General features: G+C 39.2%; 6 protein-coding genes across 10 annotated transcripts; 4 read left to right on the forward strand and 2 right to left on the reverse strand.

Annotated features, from left to right (window-relative positions):
* Window positions 1–73: 73 nt before the first annotated feature.
* LOC18024821 (zinc finger CCCH domain-containing protein 37) lies at window positions 74–3972 on the forward strand. Of its 2 annotated transcripts, none has more exons than XM_024159863.1 (12): window positions 74–651; window positions 1428–1675; window positions 2048–2104; window positions 2193–2264; window positions 2343–2399; window positions 2504–2701; window positions 2871–2917; window positions 3015–3061; window positions 3175–3293; window positions 3369–3422; window positions 3503–3643; window positions 3743–3972. In XM_024159863.1, the coding sequence occupies exons 1-12, from the start codon at window positions 237–239 to the stop codon at window positions 3887–3889; spliced, it is 1602 nt and encodes a 533-aa protein (XP_024015631.1). In that variant the 5' UTR covers window positions 74–236; the 3' UTR covers window positions 3890–3972. The 2 variants fall into 2 exon arrangements, with proteins under 2 accessions (XP_024015631.1, XP_006407309.1); XM_006407246.2 differs by having other exon boundaries at window positions 237–651; window positions 2880–2917.
* Window positions 3973–4755: 783 nt separating this feature from the next.
* On the forward strand, window positions 4756–9152 carry LOC18024822 (CTP synthase). 3 transcript variants are annotated; one of them, XM_006407247.2, is made up of 22 exons: window positions 4756–4830; window positions 4952–5107; window positions 5326–5405; window positions 5488–5574; window positions 5653–5703; window positions 5792–5909; window positions 5988–6044; window positions 6148–6212; window positions 6297–6380; window positions 6464–6514; window positions 6632–6694; window positions 6808–6854; window positions 6978–7047; window positions 7147–7209; window positions 7342–7431; window positions 7519–7557; window positions 7632–7859; window positions 7948–8033; window positions 8125–8173; window positions 8278–8358; window positions 8470–8563; window positions 8652–9152. In XM_006407247.2, the coding sequence occupies exons 2-22, from the start codon at window positions 4990–4992 to the stop codon at window positions 8807–8809; spliced, it is 1779 nt and encodes a 592-aa protein (XP_006407310.1). In that variant the 5' UTR covers window positions 4756–4830; window positions 4952–4989; the 3' UTR covers window positions 8810–9152. The 3 variants fall into 3 exon arrangements, with proteins under 3 accessions (XP_006407310.1, XP_024015158.1, XP_024015159.1); XM_024159390.1 differs by having other exon boundaries at window positions 5488–5703; XM_024159391.1 differs by having other exon boundaries at window positions 5792–6044.
* A 427-nt stretch (window positions 9153–9579) lies between these two features.
* On the forward strand, window positions 9580–10397 carry LOC18024823. The gene has a single exon (XM_006407248.2). It carries the CDS (start codon window positions 9640–9642, stop codon window positions 10366–10368), a length of 729 nt encoding a protein of 242 aa, XP_006407311.1. The 5' UTR covers window positions 9580–9639; the 3' UTR covers window positions 10369–10397.
* A 13-nt stretch (window positions 10398–10410) lies between these two features.
* Window positions 10411–14003, reverse strand: LOC18024824 (protein gar2). Its single transcript, XM_006407249.2, has 9 exons — window positions 13576–14003; window positions 13275–13375; window positions 12863–13190; window positions 11744–12562; window positions 11527–11581; window positions 11381–11442; window positions 11195–11301; window positions 10993–11080; window positions 10411–10871 (listed from the first exon to the last, which is right to left on the reverse strand). The coding sequence occupies exons 1-9, from the start codon at window positions 13708–13710 to the stop codon at window positions 10608–10610; spliced, it is 1959 nt and encodes a 652-aa protein (XP_006407312.1). The 5' UTR covers window positions 13711–14003; the 3' UTR covers window positions 10411–10607.
* A 1091-nt stretch (window positions 14004–15094) lies between these two features.
* Window positions 15095–15998, reverse strand: LOC18024825 (zinc finger A20 and AN1 domain-containing stress-associated protein 5). Its single transcript, XM_006407250.2, has one exon. It carries the CDS (start codon window positions 15836–15838, stop codon window positions 15362–15364), a length of 477 nt encoding a protein of 158 aa, XP_006407313.1. The 5' UTR covers window positions 15839–15998; the 3' UTR covers window positions 15095–15361.
* Window positions 15999–17299: 1301 nt separating this feature from the next.
* Window positions 17300–19476, forward strand: LOC18024826 (probable protein phosphatase 2C 38). Of its 2 annotated transcripts, none has more exons than XM_006407251.2 (5): window positions 17300–17525; window positions 17620–18046; window positions 18155–18522; window positions 18698–18934; window positions 19015–19476. In XM_006407251.2, the coding sequence occupies exons 2-5, from the start codon at window positions 17719–17721 to the stop codon at window positions 19243–19245; spliced, it is 1164 nt and encodes a 387-aa protein (XP_006407314.1). In that variant the 5' UTR covers window positions 17300–17525; window positions 17620–17718; the 3' UTR covers window positions 19246–19476. The 2 variants fall into 2 exon arrangements, with proteins under 2 accessions (XP_006407314.1, XP_024015594.1); XM_024159826.1 differs by having other exon boundaries at window positions 17686–18046.
* Window positions 19477–19924: the final 448 nt, after the last annotated feature.

A 19924-nucleotide genomic window follows, 5' to 3' on the forward strand; every position in this document is an offset into this window, starting at 1 on the left:
ATATATTTATTAGTGAGCTGATCAGAAAGAAAGAGAATTTAATATTGTGGAATTGCAAACTAAAGAGAAACAGTTGAAAAAATGTCAAATCAGTGTTTCGGATCTGAGAATTGTTGTGTGTTTTTTTTGTTGTTAGCTTAGTTGCTTTGCTTAGAACAATAAAGTTAACCCCACAGAAACCACCCAAAAAGTACAAAGCCCCTCTCTTTAGGGTTTCTTATTCCCTTAAAAATCGGATGGCACATCGTCATCAATTGTTCAGCTACGCCCTTCAACCTTCTTACGCTGCCGCCTCTGCCGTTTCTCCCGCGCCGCCGGCGCCGCAACCGCAGCCGCAACTTCAACCGCAGCCGAAGATCGGTCTTTCTTCTCTCTACGGTTCCTCTGCTGCTGACCATTACTTCCCCGATACCAATTTTCGCTTCTTACCTCGCGACGGATCCGAAGCTTTGAGCAACTATTCCTCTTCTCTAGGAACCCTTACATCGTCTTCCGCTATGTACCATCATCTCCCCAATACGACGACCACGCATTTGGCGTATCCGCAGCTGATTCAGCAGCATCAGGAAGCTTGGCCGCCTGGCGTGGAGGTTCCTGTAGCTGCTTCCGCCGTCGAGCCTCTTCCTCCTGGTGTTAAACGCACCTCTGAAGGTTTGTCCTTTTTTTCCTTACTATTCTGAGATCTGTCTCTGCATCATTTTATTGCTTGTAAACTTTGCGGTTACGAGTTGAAAGCCTTAAAGCCTTCAGCTTTCCGTTTTCTCTGCTCATCATGGTTCTCCTGTTCAGTCGCGGAAATTACTGTGTTGTTGGTTTCTTCAATTGCAGCATTAAAAAACAAACAAAAAAGCTTAAAAAACACAGCTTTAATCATGAACTCTAGATTGATATTCTAGGATAGATCTTGATTTACATTTGCATAACGATGTGGGTTTGTGCTCCCCTGTACTTTCCTTAGCTGAAATTGAGGTTGAATTGGCTTTGTTTTTGTATTGGGACACCACTAAGCTTAGAAGTTAGAATCATCTCTAAGGAGATGCTTAAGTATACAGATCGAGAATTTCATCTTTAATGTATATTAATTATCATAATGTTCTTGATTAGTCTTTGTTGCTTTAGAAGCTCACAGAGACAGTTACTTTTTGTATCCTTAAGTTAGTTGACCACACAATATAAGGTGACTTGCCAGTTTGATTGATTATGTTTTCTTGCAACTCTATGGTTTCCAATAAACATTTCGAAAAAGATTGTTGTAAGACATAATTTCTTTCTGTAAGTCTAAGTAAAGATAGTATTGAGGCTATATTTGTGTTCTACTGCTATATCCTATATTTATCACCCCCAAATTTATTTTCAAGAGATAAATATACAGCTTATATATCTATCTTCTCATTTTGTTGTATATTATTGTTTATTATGTAATATAGCGCTCTACTATCCGACTCTATTGGGTGCCCATAATACAATTGGTCAAACCGAAGCTTGGTATACTACAGACTATTTTACCAAGCGCCTTAAGTTGGAGAGTACGAGCCATTTGCCTGTATATCCACAGAGGCCAGGGGAGAAGGATTGTACCCACTATATGCAAACAAGAACATGTAAATTTGGAGAAAGCTGCAAATTTGATCATCCTATTTGGGTTCCTGAGGGCGGAATCCCAGATTGGAAAGAGGTGATCGTTTACTACTACCTAAGTATTTGTTGCTGCCTTATTATGAAATTTTACATTATAAGTATTTCTACTTTATTTGTTTTGTACACCGAGAGTTTGTGCCTAATTACTATTTTTGACTATACGTATTGTTTTTGCTTGGTGTCTAGAGTCTTAATCTTACTACTTTATTATGAAATTTTAGGCACGATATTTAGTATCTTGATAGTGTTTCAAGAATTCAGTTTCCTGTCTTCTGCGACCGTGTTTGTTGTTCTTGCATTACCCTTTGTTAGATCGTTCCTTGACTCGGAAGAGACATTACGCTCATTGTCTAGGTATTCCAGGATAAGATGATAAATCGTGTTTTCTTATGAACATCTTTTCATTCAGGCACCACTTGTTCCAAACGATGATTACCCTGAGAGACCAGGAGAACCAGATTGTCCAGTAAGCTGTTTCTGGAAACTTGTCTCGCTATTTTAATTCTGTTTTCCCTGCTGGGAAGGATCTGACTCTTTTTTCCACTGCTGGGCAGTACTATATAAAAACACAACGTTGCAAATATGGTTTAAGGTGCAAGTTTAATCATCCGAGAGCAGCGGCTGCAGTAAGTCTTTTTTCCATTTCCGTTTAAAACTATGACTCTTGGACTGTGCATTCACATTGATGCTGTTCTGTATATCAGGTTAGTGTTGAAAATCAAGATTCATTACCTGAGAGACCGTCTGAGCCACCGTGCACTGTAAGATATACACATATAGACACATATCCCTAATCGTTGTATTTAATATCTCTTACATATTTTAGCAATGATTAATATTTAGCAATGTTTCTACTATGCTACAGTTTTACATGAAGACTGGAAAATGTAAATTTGGTTTAACATGCAAGTTCCACCACCCAAAGGATATCCAGCTACCATCATCTAGTCAGGAAATGGGTACTAGTGAGGCGTTAACCAGTGATCCTGATGCCACCAACAATCCTCATGTGACATTTACCGCAGCGTTATATCATAACTCGAAAGGACTACCTGTTAGACCGGTAATGGGCTCAGCTTCAGGTTCCATAAGATTGACATATTATCTTTTAGGCAGAATTGGTGAACTTCGTATCTAGTTACTATACGTAGAAATGCTTAAGATTGTTTGTTAGCATTGTATACCTGCCTTTTCTGTCATCTAAGAATGAAGTTTCACTAATTAGATTGTAGCTTTTACAGGGTGAAGTGGACTGCCCGTTCTATCTTAAAACCGGAAGGTGAATATCAAATACAAATTCGCTGGTTACCACCTTGAAAAGAAAAAGAAAAAAAGTGACATTAACGTTCTGATTTGTTTTCCCTTTTCACGATCAGCTGCAAGTATGGCGCCACTTGTCGCTACAATCACCCGGAGAGGACTGGTTTGTGAGATTGTCAATATTTTGGTTCTTAGAATCTATAATGTTACCACTTTCACTTCTTAGAATCTTGACGGTATCGTATGTGCCTCTTGCTGTTTTGATTTCGGGCACAGCATTCACTCCTCAGGCTGCTGGGATAAATTATCCTCTAGTCTCCTCGACCGCTGCGAGTGTAAACCTTGGGTTGGTTAACTCAGCTGCCTCCCTCTATCAGACTCTTGCTCAACCCACGGTAAATGCCTTCAATCATGTTGTGGGAAATATTCAGTTTCTAGAGCCCGTTTAATTAAAGTGGAACTTGTTGCAGCTTGGAGCGCTTTCAGCAATCTATCCCCAAAGACCTGGACAGTCAGAATGTGACGTGAGTATTTTCTTGTGTTTTTGAGATTGTTGACATGCTAGTTGGACTTTAACGAAAAGCTCTATCTTTCAATATTATAGTACTACATGAAGACAGGGGAGTGCAAGTTTGGAGAGAGATGCAGGTTCCATCACCCAGCAGATAGGTTAAATGCAACGACCAAACAAGCTTCTCAACAACCGAATGTTAAGTTGAGTCTTGCAGGGTATCCCAGAAGAGAGGTACGTACAAAACGTTGATTATAGAACCCTGCTTTGCTTGTATTATTGAGTTTGTGTGCTTAACAATGGACTAAACAAAAAAGAAAAAAACTGTTGCAGGGTGCGCTTAATTGCCCGTATTACATGAAGACAGGGACTTGCAAGTACGGGGCAACATGTAAGTTTGACCATCCTGCTCCAGGTGAGGTGATGGCTAAAACCAGTTCAGAAGCCGATGCTGGTGGAGGAGCTGACACTAATCAATGAGCAGGGCTGTGTCTATCTATGTTATGTATTGTGGTGAAACATTGGCCTAGGGCCTAATTTTAATAAAATACTCTTAAAAGTTTGTTTTTTTCACAAAATATATTATATGATAATTTGAAGCTCACATGTATATTGTTGAAGTTTCAAAGAGAGATTTTTTTTCAAAAAAAAAAATTCTAATTAAGTTCTATCAGCACCCTTTAGGATGTTGATGGCAATTATCAGTAAACTCCAACCAGATTAATATTGAACAAATCATAAAACAGTGTGTGAGAGAGAAAGAAGCCGATTCTATGCTTCTTCAGCAAGAAACATGTCGGTGCTAACAGCTAAAATCGAAGGTGGGTCCAAATTTTGTTTGGTAGCATTTGTTCTCTTTATAAGCTGAAGAAGATGAGAACATCAAACAGAGGCAAAGAAGAGTAAATGGACTTCTCTCTGATTCGACTGTTTTTGATGATGAAACATGTGAATACCTCTATTAGTGACAAAAGGACAAACGATCAAAGTAGCAAAAGAAGGGACTCACAAAAGTTTGATACCTTTTTGATTGGTTTTAAAATTGGGCGCACAGTTTCCGACATATATATCTATCAAAGACTCTTTTGGGCCTATCTTTATGCAACCTTCCACATAATCACAAACCCTAAGATTCCAATTTAATTTGAACCTACAAAAGCGTAACAGAAAATAAAATACAATTTTGACCATGATATTGAAAAATCTACCGTCTTATTCCCTTTATACTACGGGTCAAAGCCAATATCTGTATTATCTCAACTCTGAAGATTAAAAATTTAAAATCTAAGCAATAATTGTTAAAAACACGATATTTTTTTTTCTATTTTTTGGGGGTTTAAATAAGAGGGAGGGTCACGCAGGTTATATAGCTTATAAGCCGCCGCCTAGAAAATCCAGAAAGGCCATTTTGTTCGACGAAGGTAGGATTCGGCATTTCTTCTTCTCACTTTCTTGTTTTTGACTCATACCCAACCATCTCCTCTTTCGCAGCAATAAATTAATGATATTTGTGCTTACCGTGTTCTGTTCTTGATGATTTAGGTGAAGAAGAAGAAGAAGCAGAGAGACAAACAAAAAAAATGAAGTACGTATTGGTGACAGGAGGAGTGGTGAGTGGACTTGGGAAGGGAGTCACTGCAAGTAGCATTGGACTTCTCCTTCAAGCCTGTGGTCTTCGTGTTACCTCTATTAAGATTGGTGAGATTAATTTACATGTGTTCTTTGACTCTTGATTGCATGTAACGACCAAGAAAGGCTCCTTTTTTCTATACAAGGACTTGTATTACGCTGCCAATTTGAATTAGTTTTGTAGCAATGATGAAACTTTCTTCACTGGTTCTTTGTTAAAGTTTGTTTTTTTTGTTTGGTTCTGGCATCGGTTCCTAGCTATATGATCATTTACATACTTTACGTAGATCCTTATCTTAATACTGATGCTGGAACAATGTCTCCGTTTGAGCATGGAGAAGTATTTGTATTGGATGATGGTGGAGAGGTATGTTATCTGGTGATTGATTATGTCGTGTTATTGCTCCTCAGACTGATGCATTTGTGTATCTAACCGGTGAAACATTTAGGTGGACTTGGACCTTGGAAACTATGAGCGATTTTTAGACAGTACACTGACCCGTGACAACAATATAACAACCGGAAAGATATACCAGGTATCTCTACTACCTCAATACTTATCTCATAATATCATAATAAAACCAGGTTACAATTTTTTACCCTTGTTCTTGCAGTCAGTCATTGACAAGGAAAGGAAAGGGGACTACCTTGGAAGAACTGTACAGGTCCTTACATTATCTACTTGTGCTCTTTACTCTCCTATTGTTCTAACTTGATTGAGTGTTTTAACAAAGTTTTAACTTTTTTCTTAAGGTGGTTCCGCATATTACTGATGCAATCCAAGAGTGGATTGAGCGAGTAGCTAACGTTCCCGTGGATGGAAAGGAAGGTCCTCCTGATGTCTGTGTGATCGAATTAGGCGGGACTATAGGTACTGTTTGTTTGCTTATATTAATTTTCCTGACGATATCTCAGAGAAGTGGCTTTTATTTATTTATGTTCTTTGCAGGTGATATTGAATCTATGCCCTTCATCGAGGCCCTTGGTCAATTCTCGTATAAAGTTGGTGAGCTGTGCTCTAAATTGATAGTTAACTTGGGGAGTTCCAGTAATTTTTGTAGGCCATTAATTATCGGCTTCATCACCTTCTGTCTTTTTTCTTTTCTTAGGACCTGGTAATTTCTGCTTGGTTCATGTGAGCCTTGTGCCTGTTCTCAGTGTTGTTGGTGAACAGGTAATTTCCTGTGGTTTAAATATCTTCCATGGCGGGTCTATTATATAATTCGTAACAGTTGAGGTATCAACATCTGTGTTACAGAAGACAAAGCCAACCCAGCATAGTGTGCGAGGACTCAGGAGCCTTGGTTTGACACCAAATATCCTAGCATGTCGCAGCACGAAGGTAATGGTCTCCAGTTTTTCATTTGTTTTCCTATTAGCCATGGATTTTTGTTTTTCATCTTATTAGCTCTTGTTTTTTAACAGGCACTTGAGGACAATGTGAAGACAAAACTATCTCAATTTTGCCATGTGCCGGTATTTGTTGTTAATTCTTTTTCTTTTTAATTTAACCTCTTAAAACACCGAGGTTGTCTCTCATTAAAAGATCCGTGTCCAAGTAAAAATTCTGTCTGCTTTGCCGTGGTTTCCTAGGAAGAGAATATCGTAACGCTCTATGACGTTCCAAATATCTGGCACGTTCCGCTGCTTTTAAGGGTACGTAAATTTCGATTGAATAGTTTCAAACCCTACTAACTAAATCAACGAAGCTTGTTTTATGGTGACTTTTTGTTCTACTTATTCTTTTGGTGTTAACTTTTCTTCAAAAGGATCAAAAGGCGCATGAAGCAATCTTAAAAGAGTTGAACCTCGTTGGGTTTGTCTCTGGACCATCTTTTTGTTTTCCCTTGCCTATAAGTTTTACTTTGCTCTAGGTTCCACACTTTAGCTTGTCTGTGATGACTTTTTTTCTAATAATTGACATTTGCTTCTTCTGCAGCAAAGCTGTAGAGGCAGACTTGGCAGAATGGACTGCAAGAACTAAAATTTATGATACGCTGCAAGATCCTGTTAGTCAACTTTTTCTAAATATCTGTTTTTTTTATGCCACGGTGTTTATATAATGGATCCATGGGCCATCGTTCATTCTCAATGGTCTTCTCTTTCAGGTTAGAATTGCTATGGTTGGAAAGTACACTGGCCTTACTGATTCTTACCTTTCCGTGTTGAAGGTAACTGGTTCTCTGTGGTCTTGAACAAACATAATATAGTTATGCTTTTGAAGCCCAAAGTTTAGTTTATGCCTAATTTCCTTAACAACCGGGTGTATTGAGGTTTCTGAAAACTGGGACTTCTGTCTGCAGGCCCTTTTGCATGCTTCTGTTGCATGTCACAAGAAGCTTGTGGTAGAGTGGGTTGCAGCCAGTGACCTCGAAGAAATTACAGCACAAGAAGTGAGTCTGGTCTTCGTTTCTCTAAGAGTCTCAGTGTACGACAATTTTTTTTAATCTCATGAGCCTTTATACTACTTGCCATTGCAGGCGCCAGATGTCCATAAAGCTGCATGGGATCTTTTGAAGGTAGGTCAATTTTAATGGGAGCCTGGCACACCAAATCAGTAATTATGTTCCACTCAACATTTTGCTTGTTACAGGGTGCTGATGGTATTCTAGTACCAGGAGGTTTTGGTGATAGAGGAGTGCAAGGAAAGATACTTGCTACAAAGTATGCCCGTGAAAATAAAGTCCCTTTCCTTGGCATTTGCCTGGGAATGCAGCTGGCTGTTGTTGAATTTGCCCGTTCCATTCTTGGTTTTGATGATGCAAACAGCACAGAGTTTGAACCAGAAACTTCAAGCCCTTGCGTGATATTTATGCCAGAAGTACTAGACCATATATCCTCTCCTTTGACTGATTACATGTTTTCAATTTCTTGAGTGTCTTTTTAAATTTGTACAATGTATTTTTTAGGGATCCACAACTCATATGGGGGGCACAATGCGCTTAGGGTCAAGGAGGACTCACTTTCAGGTTGCTGATTGCAAGTCTGCCAAGTTGTAAGCACATAACTCGTTTAAGATACGTGGAACATGATAACGCGTATAATTCATTTCCAAAGCCAGTTTAACTTCTGATCTCTATATTTAGGTACGGTAACGCAAAGTTTGTTGATGAGCGACACCGGCACAGATATGAGGTAATATTTTACGCTACAAATGGAGCTTTTTCAATCTTACTCAGTCTTTTCCTTGAGCTCTCTCGCGAGGCGTTGAAAGTGAAATATATGAAAATTTTTTGCAGGTAAATCCAGATATGATATCAGAAATTGAGAATGCTGGGCTCTCATTTGTTGGGAAGGATGAGACTGGGCGTCGTATGGAGGTAATATGGTCGTGGAAAACCTGTTTAATATGTGACTCGCTGTGAGCTTTGGGACAGTATATGAGTGATTTGGTGATGTTGTGTTTCATTGTCTGCTGGTTTGATGTACAGATTGTAGAACTACCAACTCATCCATACTTTGTGGGCGTTCAGTTCCATCCTGAATTTAAGTCCAGACCTGGAAAACCTTCTGCATTGTTTCTAGGTAATTTCTTGGTTATATAACATAATAGCAAGAACTTGTGTATCATATGATGGTTTGTGGCTTACTGAGAAACAATTTGATACAACAGGTCTTATAGCAGCAGCGTCTGGATGTCTAGAATCAGTTCTGCAAACAGGTGGCAAGGTGATCAAAGCTTCGACGAATGGAGTGGCCAATGGAACATCAACGGGGAAAGTTTACCAGAACGGCAATATGTATAGCAATGGAAACGGGTTTCACCACTGACTCAAGAAGGGAACAACAATGTTACTGCATTTTAGAGCTTTCTTGCTTTCCTTTTTAATGTTTTCCTTTGATCAAAGCCAGTCTCCATGTATAGCCCCTGAGGTTTGTTTCCTTGTCTTGAAGACTTGTTGTTGGGTTTTGTTTAGGTTTTGGGGAGAGACGTGGATGTGAATGTGCTTCCTGTTTTTGGGGTGCTTTTTGTCTTTCGTAGGTAATAGTAATAAAGATTTCCTAATCTAGTTATCTAGTAATATATGTAGCAGCTTCTTTGTGTCTTTAATGTTCATGTTTTGCAACCAAACAAGGTGGCATCGTTGAGTTAGCAAGGAAACTTTGCAGTTTATGTGTTTTGGTAACCCAGTTGGTATCTTCCACAACCGTAGTTTAAGATCGTATCCAAGATTCCAAATAAAAAAAAAGAACTTTGTGTAACAATTTTCTCCATCTTTATTGCCTCGGTTACTTAATCGTTCCTTAGAAGTTTGATGTTTTTCCGATAAAACTTGTCAAACTTGGCTCCTTCTAGTGTTCTTGTTAAAACAGTTAAATCCTTTTGCCGCCAATTCTCTGCCTTTTTTTTTTTGTTGGCTCATCAAAATTGAAGGAATAAGTAAATGACTCGTCTAGTATGGAGATTTTGTTTCCTTTAGTTTGGTGGATTGGGTCAAAATTGAAAGAGTGAGCCCAGGAAACCGAAAATGGGTGGGTCTTTCTCATAAGTCAAACCAATTCTAAATCCATTCAATAAAAAAACCCTAATTACGTTCTCTCCACTGAATTTTATTTTTATTTTGGGTTTAATTCTCTCCATCGAATTCAAAGCGAAAACGATGATGATCTCTCGTCGATTGGCTTCCAAATTCCTTGAACCCTTGTCTTCTTCATCCCTCCACGTCTCCCGCCATCATCTCCATTCCTCTTCTCCCATTTCTACCTTAAGAAGTCATCTGATCCACGGATCAGAAATTCAGGAGCTGCGTCTCTTAAGATCCTTCTCTGCTCTCGTCACCAATCCCAATACCGAGAAGCTTCGATCTGAAACATGGTCAACGAGGTATTTCTCGACACCGAGCGGAGATGTCGAGCAGAAGCCAGAGGAGTCGAAGCCAGAGGAGCCGAAGATGAAGCACCAGGAGATCGAAGGACCGACGGTGGAACGCGACGTGTCGGCGCTAGGAAATGAGACGAGACAAGTATTTGAAGGGATGATGAAGAATATGTACAGTCTAAGTGGAGCTATGGGTCTTCTAGGTCTAATACAACTTGTCCTTGGAGGGACGATTCTATACGCGACTCGATCAGATCCGATGCATGAAATGACAATTCAGAGCTGTATAGCGTTCGGATTCCCGTTCGCCATGGCGTTGATGATGAGACGATCGTTGAAGCCAATGTATTTCTTCAAGAAGATGGAGGAAGTTGGTAGGTTGCAGATTCTGACTTTGACGCTTCAGGTTGCTAAGAATCTCAATTTGTTGTTCGTTAGGGCTCGTGTTGTTTCTATCTTGTGCGTTGGTGGCTTGTGTTGCGGAAATTTGTACCTCTTGTTATCCCCATGAAAATGGAACAGAGCTTCTTCAAAATACAATTTTTTATATATTTTTTTTTTCTTTAATAATCCCATACAAAAAGAAGAAGACAGAAACATAAATGTCATCAATAAGAAGGAATATAAGTATCATCAAGTTTGGAGTATGATTATAGAGAAATAACAAAAAAAAAAATCCGCTAAGGCAGATAACATAGCTCATCTTCCTCTTTTTTTTTTCCTAGGCTCTTCTTGCTTCTTATTTTTTATCTATCCAATAGTTGCATTTCCGTCTGATTTTGATTCTGGTCGAACGTAAGTCAGACTACGAGCTACAATGTTGTTGTTTCCGGTCTCAGCTGAATCGCGCTTCCATTGCATGCTCCTGGCTCCAGCTCTAACAACAGAACGACCCCTAAATGCACCACCATGGATACCTCTTCGATATGAGGGGGCTCTTGTGAATCTTCCAGCTCGAGACCATGTCATGCTCGACGCTGCCTCTTGTTGTTGCCCATTGCTTCCTTTCACAATCTGAATCCATCAGCAAAATAAACACAACTTATTTTGATGCAATCCATATTCAACTAATATTGTAACCTTGTCTAATAGTTGCACTTTGTAAACAGAGATGAACACTGGTTTTGATATTAACCTTGAGAATGCGAGTCATGAAAGAGGTCCCGTCCAGAGACAATGCATTCTCTGCAGCTTCCTTGCGCGTGAACTCGATATATGCTGATCTGCAAAAGGCGAACAATTTTGGTCACTACTCACTAAGGTGTCTCCGGTAACTGACCTGTGCATGACACATATCAAGACAATTTACTCTAGGGTAGTGAATTCAGAAAACTTACCCACTTGGTTGCCCTGTAGCTGGATCTGTAACTATGACAGCTTTAAGCACTTCACCAAACTTGTTGAAATGCCTTGAAAGGCTATCCTTGGTGGCACCAAAATGAACCTATTACCAACCACATTCAAATCAATACACAACCAAGTATTCCCAGATTCAGGTGTATTTAAACATTGATAATTATTACATTGGCCACAAAGATTGTTCGGGAACTAGCATCTTCCAAAGGGCGGCTAGTGGGTGATGTCCCTGCAAATGCACAAGAATTAATTTAACAACTCACCAGGAACAGATTTCTTACAAAGCTTAGACTGATATAATTTAACAACTCACCAGGAACAGATTTCTTATTCGTTGAATCATCTTTCACATCAGCAGCAGTTTTTATCTGTCAAAGAAAAACAAGCCAAAATCATCGCAACATAGCCATTTGTGGTAGGACATTAACAAAAAAATCCAGGATATTGTATATTTAATAACCAGCAAATTGTGGAAGAAGACTATCATTGAAATAGCTAGTACGAGAATGCATCTGAAACATGGAACTTACATTTCCATTCCCTACTGTGTCACCCCAGATTTTCTCCGTTGATGATTGCGTGATAGCTTCCCTAGAAACTAATCTGCCTCCGTCCAAAAATCTATGCAGACCCACATCTGGTACTTTCATCTGCTCCTCTAACTTTCTTGTTCTCCCTGAATCTACGTGGCCAGAGAAACTTGCAGTCTTATGCCTGGTTGCATCTTCAGTAAGGTGATTTTGATAATTCGTCCCTTTAACTCTTTCGGGGTCATCGACTAAACGATGCTGCAGACTTCTTGGATTGTTAATTCTGTTCCCAAGAAAAGTACTTGGGTGAGACACATTAACACTTGAGCCAAGTCTGCTTTGATCAGACGAAAAATTTGGCTGCAAGCCACTGTCAAAAGTTGTCATCTTCTCAGCGTACACACCATTGTTGTGAAGACTGTTCGTGTATTGATGCTGCGCTGGTTCCTGATCTTCGCTAAAATTCCTACAACTTTTCTTCTCAGCAGAAACCTCACTAGGCACCATATGTTGGTCCAGGGTCTCAGAAAAACCAGTAGAATGACTTATTCTGTCAAAGACACTTCTCCCAGATTTTGGTTTTTTGGCATCTTCAGCCGCTTCGGCGACAGCTTTAATTACAGTGGCCATGGGATTCACAACAGATCGAATTTTCCGAGCTGGGTTGGGGTCAGATGAGTCTTCAGTAGATGCGGACACCACTGAACGAAGACGTTTTAATGAGGGTTCGGTCGAACTATTTGGCGGCTTTGATGTAGCCAGAGCGTCTCGCACAGCAGACTGAAGCAGCCGGCGAGAGACATCAGGTTTCGCCTCCCTCTATCAAAGAAATCAAAGAAACAAAATCAGAACCAGTATCCGCACATTAGCTTTACATCAAGACAGCCATTAGAAGATTGGCAAAGGGCAACCCAATAACATAAAGTTAAGACTAATTGAGGTCGTCTCACAAAGTTAGCCCCTTATAAAGAAGAACGCAAAGATACCCTTTAGCCCAAATTTTACTCCGAGAACCTCTTCACCATAAGATATGACATTCCACCCAGTGAACTATTTGAGCATATTTTTTCAACTTTCTAATCCAAGTCTAACGATGATGAAACAATACAAAATACAGACCTTCTCATTCCGCGAGTCGTCAGTTCTGATTCTTTTCCCGCGGGATTCAGACTGTGGAGATGGAGACCTTCTATGATGTCTTTGTTTGTGATCTTTCTTCTTGTAGTTATCAATTTTGTGAACCTCGGAACTCAGAAGAGGAGGAATGTCATGAGCATTATTTGGCTGGCTTCTCCATTGTCTACTGCGGCGAGCACCGTGTAATTTATCAGATCGTCCCTTTTCAGATTCCGAATCCAGTTTCACAAGTGCTTTATCCTCATTCTCACTGCTTACCAAATGAGAACCAAAATATTCATCCAGACTTTCCGCCAGATGATCCCACAACCTGCAAATATCCTCCTAGTGAGTTTGAATTTCTTCAATAAGAGCAACAAACTTTGCTTCACAAAGGTAAGAAACATTTAAATACCAGGCCACAAAAGAGTCGCTATCATCTGCAAGAAATATTTTCAATTCATTCTTCGCTTCCTCTTTCCGTCTCCCGTTTTTAAGCAAGACTATAACATATTCCTGCAAGCAAAATACTTTAGTGTCATTTGAATTCAAATGAGACTTCTCAGCATCACGAGAGCATTAAGTCGTACACTAAAACTCAAAATACTTTAGTGTAACATTACCAACCCCATAAAGCGCATATCAAATTCACACTCAATCGATTCCAAAATTTCAGAAAAGAATCGAGGGATTAAACCACAATGAGGAAATCGTACCACGAGAGTGTCATCGGTATAATTTCCCATGTACTCCTTGAGTTTAACCTTCACCCTCTCTTTCAACTTCGCAACTCCTTCCTCACTGATATTACCATTGAAGGTCCGATCATCGACCGAATCGGCGCTCCCCATCTCCACCGAAAACTTCCCTAGCGAGATTATATCAAAACCTAACTCGACGCCGCAATGACAGAACAGAAAACAACAAAGCAATCTATTTCTTTTCACGACATCTAAACCCTAAACCTACGCGCGATTCAATTCGAAGAACTGAGAGATTCTACAAACTCCAGCTGTGGGGTGCGGTGCTGCTAGGGTCTGTTTCTCTGTCGGAGAAATCGAAAGAGCACCCCGCTCGATTTCTGATGATTATATCCAAGGGTTTCGGTTCGATTGACGGGACGAATTAGATGAGATATTATACACCGGGGAAAAAAAAAGAAAAATTAGGTGTCTCTGTAAAATGTTTTATTTATAGACATCACGAAATGAAGGAGTTTCGTAATGGGTTTGGGCTAAAATGTATTAGGTCTTCGGACTTGGAAATTTTTTTTTTTCTTTTTTCGGGTTTGGCGAACAATATTGTCAGTACTAGAATAGTAGTTTTTACCTCCTGTTAAAAAGTACAATAGTAGTTTTATCTTCTGTTAAATCACCAAGTTGCATGATACTGTAGTCTGTTTTTTTGAAAAATCCCATGGTATTGCATTGCATAAATATATTTTCCAATTAAGTTTGACCAAAACATTTATAAGAAAAACATGCAGTTTTCAACTTGAAGAAGTTTCATTGCTCAAGTTGTACAACATTCCACCAATTGACTACTCTCCTCTCATTCCCAGTTGATGTTTGACATTTAAACTAATCGTCTGTAATTGCATTATTTCTTGGATAAAAGACGAGGCCAGAGAAAAAAAAAAAGTCTTTTCGAATGTCTAGTAGACTATACGTTTACTACTCATTTAATTCATTGTGTGCCATAATAATAGTTGCATTAGTTATAACTCTTCTTCTTTCTTTTTTTCCTTGTTCACGAGATCTAATCACATGATATTGCATCACATGAATTATGAATATAACAAGTTACTAATGGAATATAATATTCTACGTAAGCAGTTGTTGGGGTATGTTAGCCATTTTAAATTTGCAAAGATGTTTCGGATGCTTTGAAAATATCTAACAAAAAAAGAAAAAAAAATTAGAATGCGTAAAATCTTTTTGTTATATAATTAAAAAAAACAGTCGAACTTAAAATAATCCATACAACTCGAACACGTTATTGGCCGGCTCTTTTATACGCCAAGCAAACTTGTCGAGAGAAAATGGGTTGTGAGTTGTGACGCACAATGGACTAGTAATATAACATCGTGATAAGTACAGCTAATCTTCTACCACACGAAACCAGAGACACGTCTCCTGAAATTACCAAACCACCCTTCATTTCTACCGAATCTACATACCACTCGGAAAAACTTGGTTGTCTTTGATGATCGCGAAGATCACGCCCGAAGCAAATTCATGAATCCGTAAAGACACAAATAATAATCATTCACTAATATAATTCAAGAGAAGAAAAAAAAAAAAAAGCTAATAAAAATAAGAAATTGCGGTTCAGATTTTTTTAATCGAGCAGAGACTGTCTCTGATCATCGTTACAAACACAGCACCCAAATCGATGTCTCCGAGCAAATCTCTCTTAAACGATTTTCCCGATCTTTACAGATCGAGCTTGAACCACCACAAGTTTTGAGATTCCTTTCTTTTTCTCCCGATTTTGAATAACTTAAACTTTGACCATCTTCGCCGCCTTGACGACCGGGTTTTCCCGAGCGATCGCCTCGCGACCGGCGGTTTTGTAGTCGTAGCTGCAGTCGTGGCGATCTGAGTAACGGTGCTCGGCGCAGAAAAGATCACCGCATCGGCACCTAAATCCGGTCAACCCAACCTTCTTCCGGCAACCAGAACATCGGTTTACGGTCTGTTGATCTCTCTTAACCGGGTCGATCTCCCTGCTACGAATTACTACTTTGGCTGGTGTCGACCGAAGATTGACGGATCTCGCCGATCTCTTCAACATCGAACCGGATTCAACACCTGCGGCGGCGACGGAGGCGTTGAAACATTTCTGACACATGTTGTTGGTTGCCGGATTCGCTGTGACGCCGCAGTTATTGGAGCAGAGCGTCGGTGTGGTCGTCGTCGTCGCCAAGGATTCGAGCACCTTGACCTCCGTCTCTTCCTTCTCCGTTCTCTGCGCCATCTATTATTTGATTTTCTTCCTTCGGCGAGCTTGATTGAGAAGAAAGAGAAAGAGAGAAAGAGAGAAAAGGGAGAGGAAATCGATAGAATATGGGCCTCATAGAGACGCGTTTCCAACTCTTATCATCTCTCTCCACCACCCCCTACTTTCCGTCTTCCGTTTGTAATTACGTGAATACCCTCTCCACTTTCGCCGAATTACAAGAGGATTAAATATTGCATTTCAATGATTCTAGAATGCCTTATGACACCATACCATACAGCGGACAATATGTGTTCTCTCTTTCATATCTTCTTTTTCTTTTAGCTACCTTATATTGTTTATTATTATCATTTTTTATAACTGAGAGCGATCTGATGGGGGAGAGGAAAACCAAGAGGATATGGGCCAAGTTGGTTTATAAATGTATCTCACCTCTCCCAAAAAAATATAAAATAACTCACGCTGCTCTCTCTCTCTCTCTTTTTGAACTGAGATATAATATAATAATTATGTGGTATATGACATAGAAAAAAAAACGTATAAAAACTTGATGGAATTGTGTTTCAAAAGTCTCCTGTGGGCTAAAGTGAACATGTCTACCCACGTGATTAATCGGGTGATATTTACTTCTGAAGCGTTTGTTTTTGTAGTAAACAGGCCCATTGCTAACTAAAAATGAACCAAAACAGTATAGTGTTCTCGATCATCACCAGAGAAGAACAAAACATCCTCATGCATTTAGAGGTGTTGGCTGCATGCATGTATTTTTTTTAGGACAATGTTAGAGTTTTATTTCAGATAATAAAAACTAATTAGAAAAAAGAGACTATGCAGGTAAATACTGTCAGTCTGTCACGTAAAACGACATGTGAGGGTCTACGACTCTGCGTACAACATGCCAATTTGCAGATAATATGTTGTTTATATGTACTTTAAAAAAATATGTTTATACGCATAAATTAAAGATATATGTTTGCATTATGCTCTGAGGCTTCATGGCTGAAATAAAGGCGGTGACATGGGCAAATGGTTTGCGTGAAAGTGTTAGAACCTCAAATCTCAATGGTCTTAATTTCCCGACCACATCGACGCATAAATGGATTGTGTTGCGCAAGTGAAAAATTCGAATTGAATTCCAAACTAAACTTCTATACATGTGAAATAATTATAGTATGTTGCTGTTAGTTAATCCATGTTTAGTATTTGAATTATGATTTATTACAAACTTGATCTTTGAAAATTAAAAAAATTAATGTATTACTACAGTAGTATTTTAGTTTAGTACCTGGTATTTAATTATTTAATTAATCTTGAAAAATGGAGAAACGTTGCTAAATTTGGGAGAAAAAGCTGCCTAAAACGTCGGGTTGTTTCTGAGGTCAATGCCTAAACAGCTAAACTCGAAAGCAAATGAAAAAATAAGGTATCAGCGAATAGAAATAAAGGAATACAAAAATTCAAAATTAAAAGAGAGAAAAAATTCAGAGAAATCGAACCCCCAAATATGGAATTCTGACAGAGTCGCTGCTTAGATTTGTTTTTTTGTCATCTCTCTTCCATCTTTTCTCTTGTAATCCAACCGGAGTTACGATTCCCCCTCTCATCGTAACTCCTCGAAACAATCTGCTTCCGATCTCGATCCCGTTTACGGCTCTGTTTGATCAGGCGGTTTCATTTCGCGGCATTTGCGACTCCAACACAAAAGGTATTGCTCTAGTTCTGATTACAGATCGATTCGTAGAGAAAATCTGTATTGCAATGTAGATTGATTTCATTTAGGGGATGTTGGATTTTGTTAGGGAAGGAGGTATAGCAGAATATTGATCCGTTTTGGGGTGTTAAAAAAAGTGAGCTTTTTTCTTTAGATGAAGTGAAATTTTGAGGGGATTATGTGAGTTATGGTATCGGCAACTATTTTGCGGATGGTAGCACCATGTTGGAGGCGACCTTCTGTGAAGGGAGAACATCCAACCAGAAATGGAGACGCTAATGGAAGGTGTGATGGGCTTCTTTGGTATAAAGATTCTGGGAATCATGTTGCTGGAGAGTTCTCCATGTCTGTGATTCAAGCCAATAATCTTCTTGAAGATCATAGCAAACTCGAGTCTGGACCCGTTAGCATGTTTGATTCGGGTCCTCAAGCTACTTTTGTTGGTGTTTATGATGGTCACGGAGGTCCAGAAGCAGCCCGGTTTGTCAATAAACGCCTCTTTGATAACATCAGGAGTATGTGATTTTCTTGTACTTATTTCTATACCCTTTTGTTTGTTTTTGGAATTTGGATTAGATGAGTAAAATCTGGAAAATCTAAATTGGTGACGCTTTCTGATGCAGAGTTTACGTCGGAAAATCATGGAATGTCTGCATCTGTTATAACGAAAGCGTTTTTAGCTACGGAAGAGGAGTTTCTTTCTCTTGTTCGGCGGCAGTGGCAGACGAAACCACAGATTGCTTCTGTTGGAGCATGTTGTCTGGTAGGGATCATATGTAGTGGATTATTGTACATTGCAAACGCGGGGGATTCTCGGGTTGTGCTAGGAAGACTTGAAAAAGCATATAAAGTTGTCAAGGCCGTTCAATTATCGTCAGAGCACAATGCAAGTCTTGAATCTGTGAGAGAGGAGTTACGGTTGTTGCATCCAAATGATCCTCAGATTGTGGTCTTGAAGCACAAAGTCTGGCGTGTCAAAGGTATTATACAGGTAAAAATACTTCCACGGTAATGCAAATTGTTGTCTCTTTTAGTTGCAAAGTAGGTTGCCTGTGAATGATACACTTTTACGGCCTATGCTTGTAAAAAGACTCATTAATTATGTCTCTTGACAAGAGAAGGAATTGCCAAATTCTAATTCTGAGACATTTGTCTGGTGCTTGAAGGTCTCACGGTCAATTGGTGATGCTTACTTAAAGAAAGCAGAGTTCAACCGGGAGCCGCTATTGGCAAAGTTCAGGGTGCCTGAGAGTTTTCAGACGCCAATCCTTAGAGCAGAGCCTGCAATTACAGTACACAATATCCATCCAGAAGATCAGTTTCTTATATTTGCATCAGACGGCTTGTGGGAGCACTTGAGCAATCAGGAAGCTGTTGACATTGTGAACACTTGCCCGCGTAATGTAAGATTCTTCTCGCTCTTTCTCTCCCTCTTTCTTTTCTGTCGTTTTGTATGCATATAGATTGAAACATATGGGTGCAGGGAATTGCGAGGAAGCTCATAAAAGCAGCTCTAAGAGAGGCAGCAAAGAAGAGAGAGATGAGATATTCGGATCTAAAAAAGATCGATAGAGGAGTGAGGAGACATTTTCATGATGATATAACGGTCATTGTTGTGTTTCTTGATTCACATCTTGTCAGTCGCAGTACCTCACGCAGACCTCTCATCTCCATCTCAGGCGGTGGTGACTTGGCTGGACCTTCTACCACTTGACTCACTCTCACCACAATCTATTTATATTCTATTTATACATATCCACTATATATAAACACATTGCAGAAACACTTCAAGTTCCTTCTTTTTTCTTTTTATATAACAAAAATCCCCTTTAACTCTGTTTTTTTTTAAGTCATCCCAAAAAAAAGGAAGAGTTGAAACACCAATGTATAGGTCTTTTGGCAAACTGAGTTTATTATGATAAAGAGATATCAGTTGTTGAAAAGATTTCTAGCACTGATTGCATCATCTACCATTTCTGCTTCTGTTGCCTTTTATAATGTATCAACATGAACGTAAACGAATATGTAAATGATACGTTAGAGACAGATACTGTTGTAAATTCGTCTTTTATGCCAAAGACAAATTATATTGCTTTTCAAGGCCTAAGAATTCAAATAATCTTGTCCGTCATTAGTTAAGTACCAGGCTAAATTCTTCCTATCAATAGTTTTGAAATGTTGACAATAATTATTGAAAAGACCCGGATAAAATCACGAAATATTCATACAAATTCAAATCGATGAAAACCAAGACAAAAATTCACACACTTCCGTTCTACAAGATTTGAATCCACTTATCTACCTCGTGATACGGAGGCGACACCACATACATTTCGATTACTACGGATTTTGAATTACTATATATCAAACAAATCTGTTAAAAGGTAAATATG

Source organism: Eutrema salsugineum, unplaced genomic scaffold (assembly GCF_000478725.1).
Source record: "Eutrema salsugineum unplaced genomic scaffold, Eutsalg1_0 scaffold_13, whole genome shotgun sequence".
NCBI lineage: Eukaryota > Viridiplantae > Streptophyta > Magnoliopsida > Brassicales > Brassicaceae > Eutrema > Eutrema salsugineum.

Bases quoted from the DNA above. Each gene is read 5' to 3' on its own strand.
- LOC18024821 (XM_024159863.1), top strand. From the start codon at position 237: ATGGCACATCGTCATCAATTGTTCAGCTACGCCCTTCAACCTTCTTAC. The intron at 2,400-2,503 runs GTAAGATATACA...ACTATGCTACAG, and splicing joins CGTCTGAGCCACCGTGCACT to TTTTACATGAAGACTGGAAA. The intron at 3,644-3,742 runs GTACGTACAAAA...AAACTGTTGCAG, and splicing joins CAGGGTATCCCAGAAGAGAG to GGTGCGCTTAATTGCCCGTA.
- LOC18024822 (XM_024159390.1), top strand. From the start codon at position 4,990: ATGAAGTACGTATTGGTGACAGGAGGAGTGGTGAGTGGACTTGGGAAG. The intron at 5,910-5,987 runs GTACTGTTTGTT...TGTTCTTTGCAG, and splicing joins CGAATTAGGCGGGACTATAG to GTGATATTGAATCTATGCCC. The intron at 8,359-8,469 runs GTAATATGGTCG...TTTGATGTACAG, and splicing joins AGACTGGGCGTCGTATGGAG to ATTGTAGAACTACCAACTCA.
- LOC18024823 (XM_006407248.2), top strand. From the start codon at position 9,640: ATGATGATCTCTCGTCGATTGGCTTCCAAATTCCTTGAACCCTTGTCT.
- LOC18024824 (XM_006407249.2), bottom strand. From the start codon at position 13,710: ATGGGGAGCGCCGATTCGGTCGATGATCGGACCTTCAATGGTAATATC. The intron at 11,582-11,743 runs GTAAGTTCCATG...TTTCTTTGACAG, and splicing joins ACACAGTAGGGAATGGAAAT to ATAAAAACTGCTGCTGATGT. The intron at 11,443-11,526 runs GTGAGTTGTTAA...GTGCATTTGCAG, and splicing joins GAATAAGAAATCTGTTCCTG to GGACATCACCCACTAGCCGC.
- LOC18024825 (XM_006407250.2), bottom strand. From the start codon at position 15,838: ATGGCGCAGAGAACGGAGAAGGAAGAGACGGAGGTCAAGGTGCTCGAA.
- LOC18024826 (XM_006407251.2), top strand. From the start codon at position 17,719: ATGGTATCGGCAACTATTTTGCGGATGGTAGCACCATGTTGGAGGCGA. The intron at 18,047-18,154 runs GTATGTGATTTT...TTTCTGATGCAG, and splicing joins CCTCTTTGATAACATCAGGA to AGTTTACGTCGGAAAATCAT. The intron at 18,523-18,697 runs GTAAAAATACTT...TGGTGCTTGAAG, and splicing joins GTGTCAAAGGTATTATACAG to GTCTCACGGTCAATTGGTGA.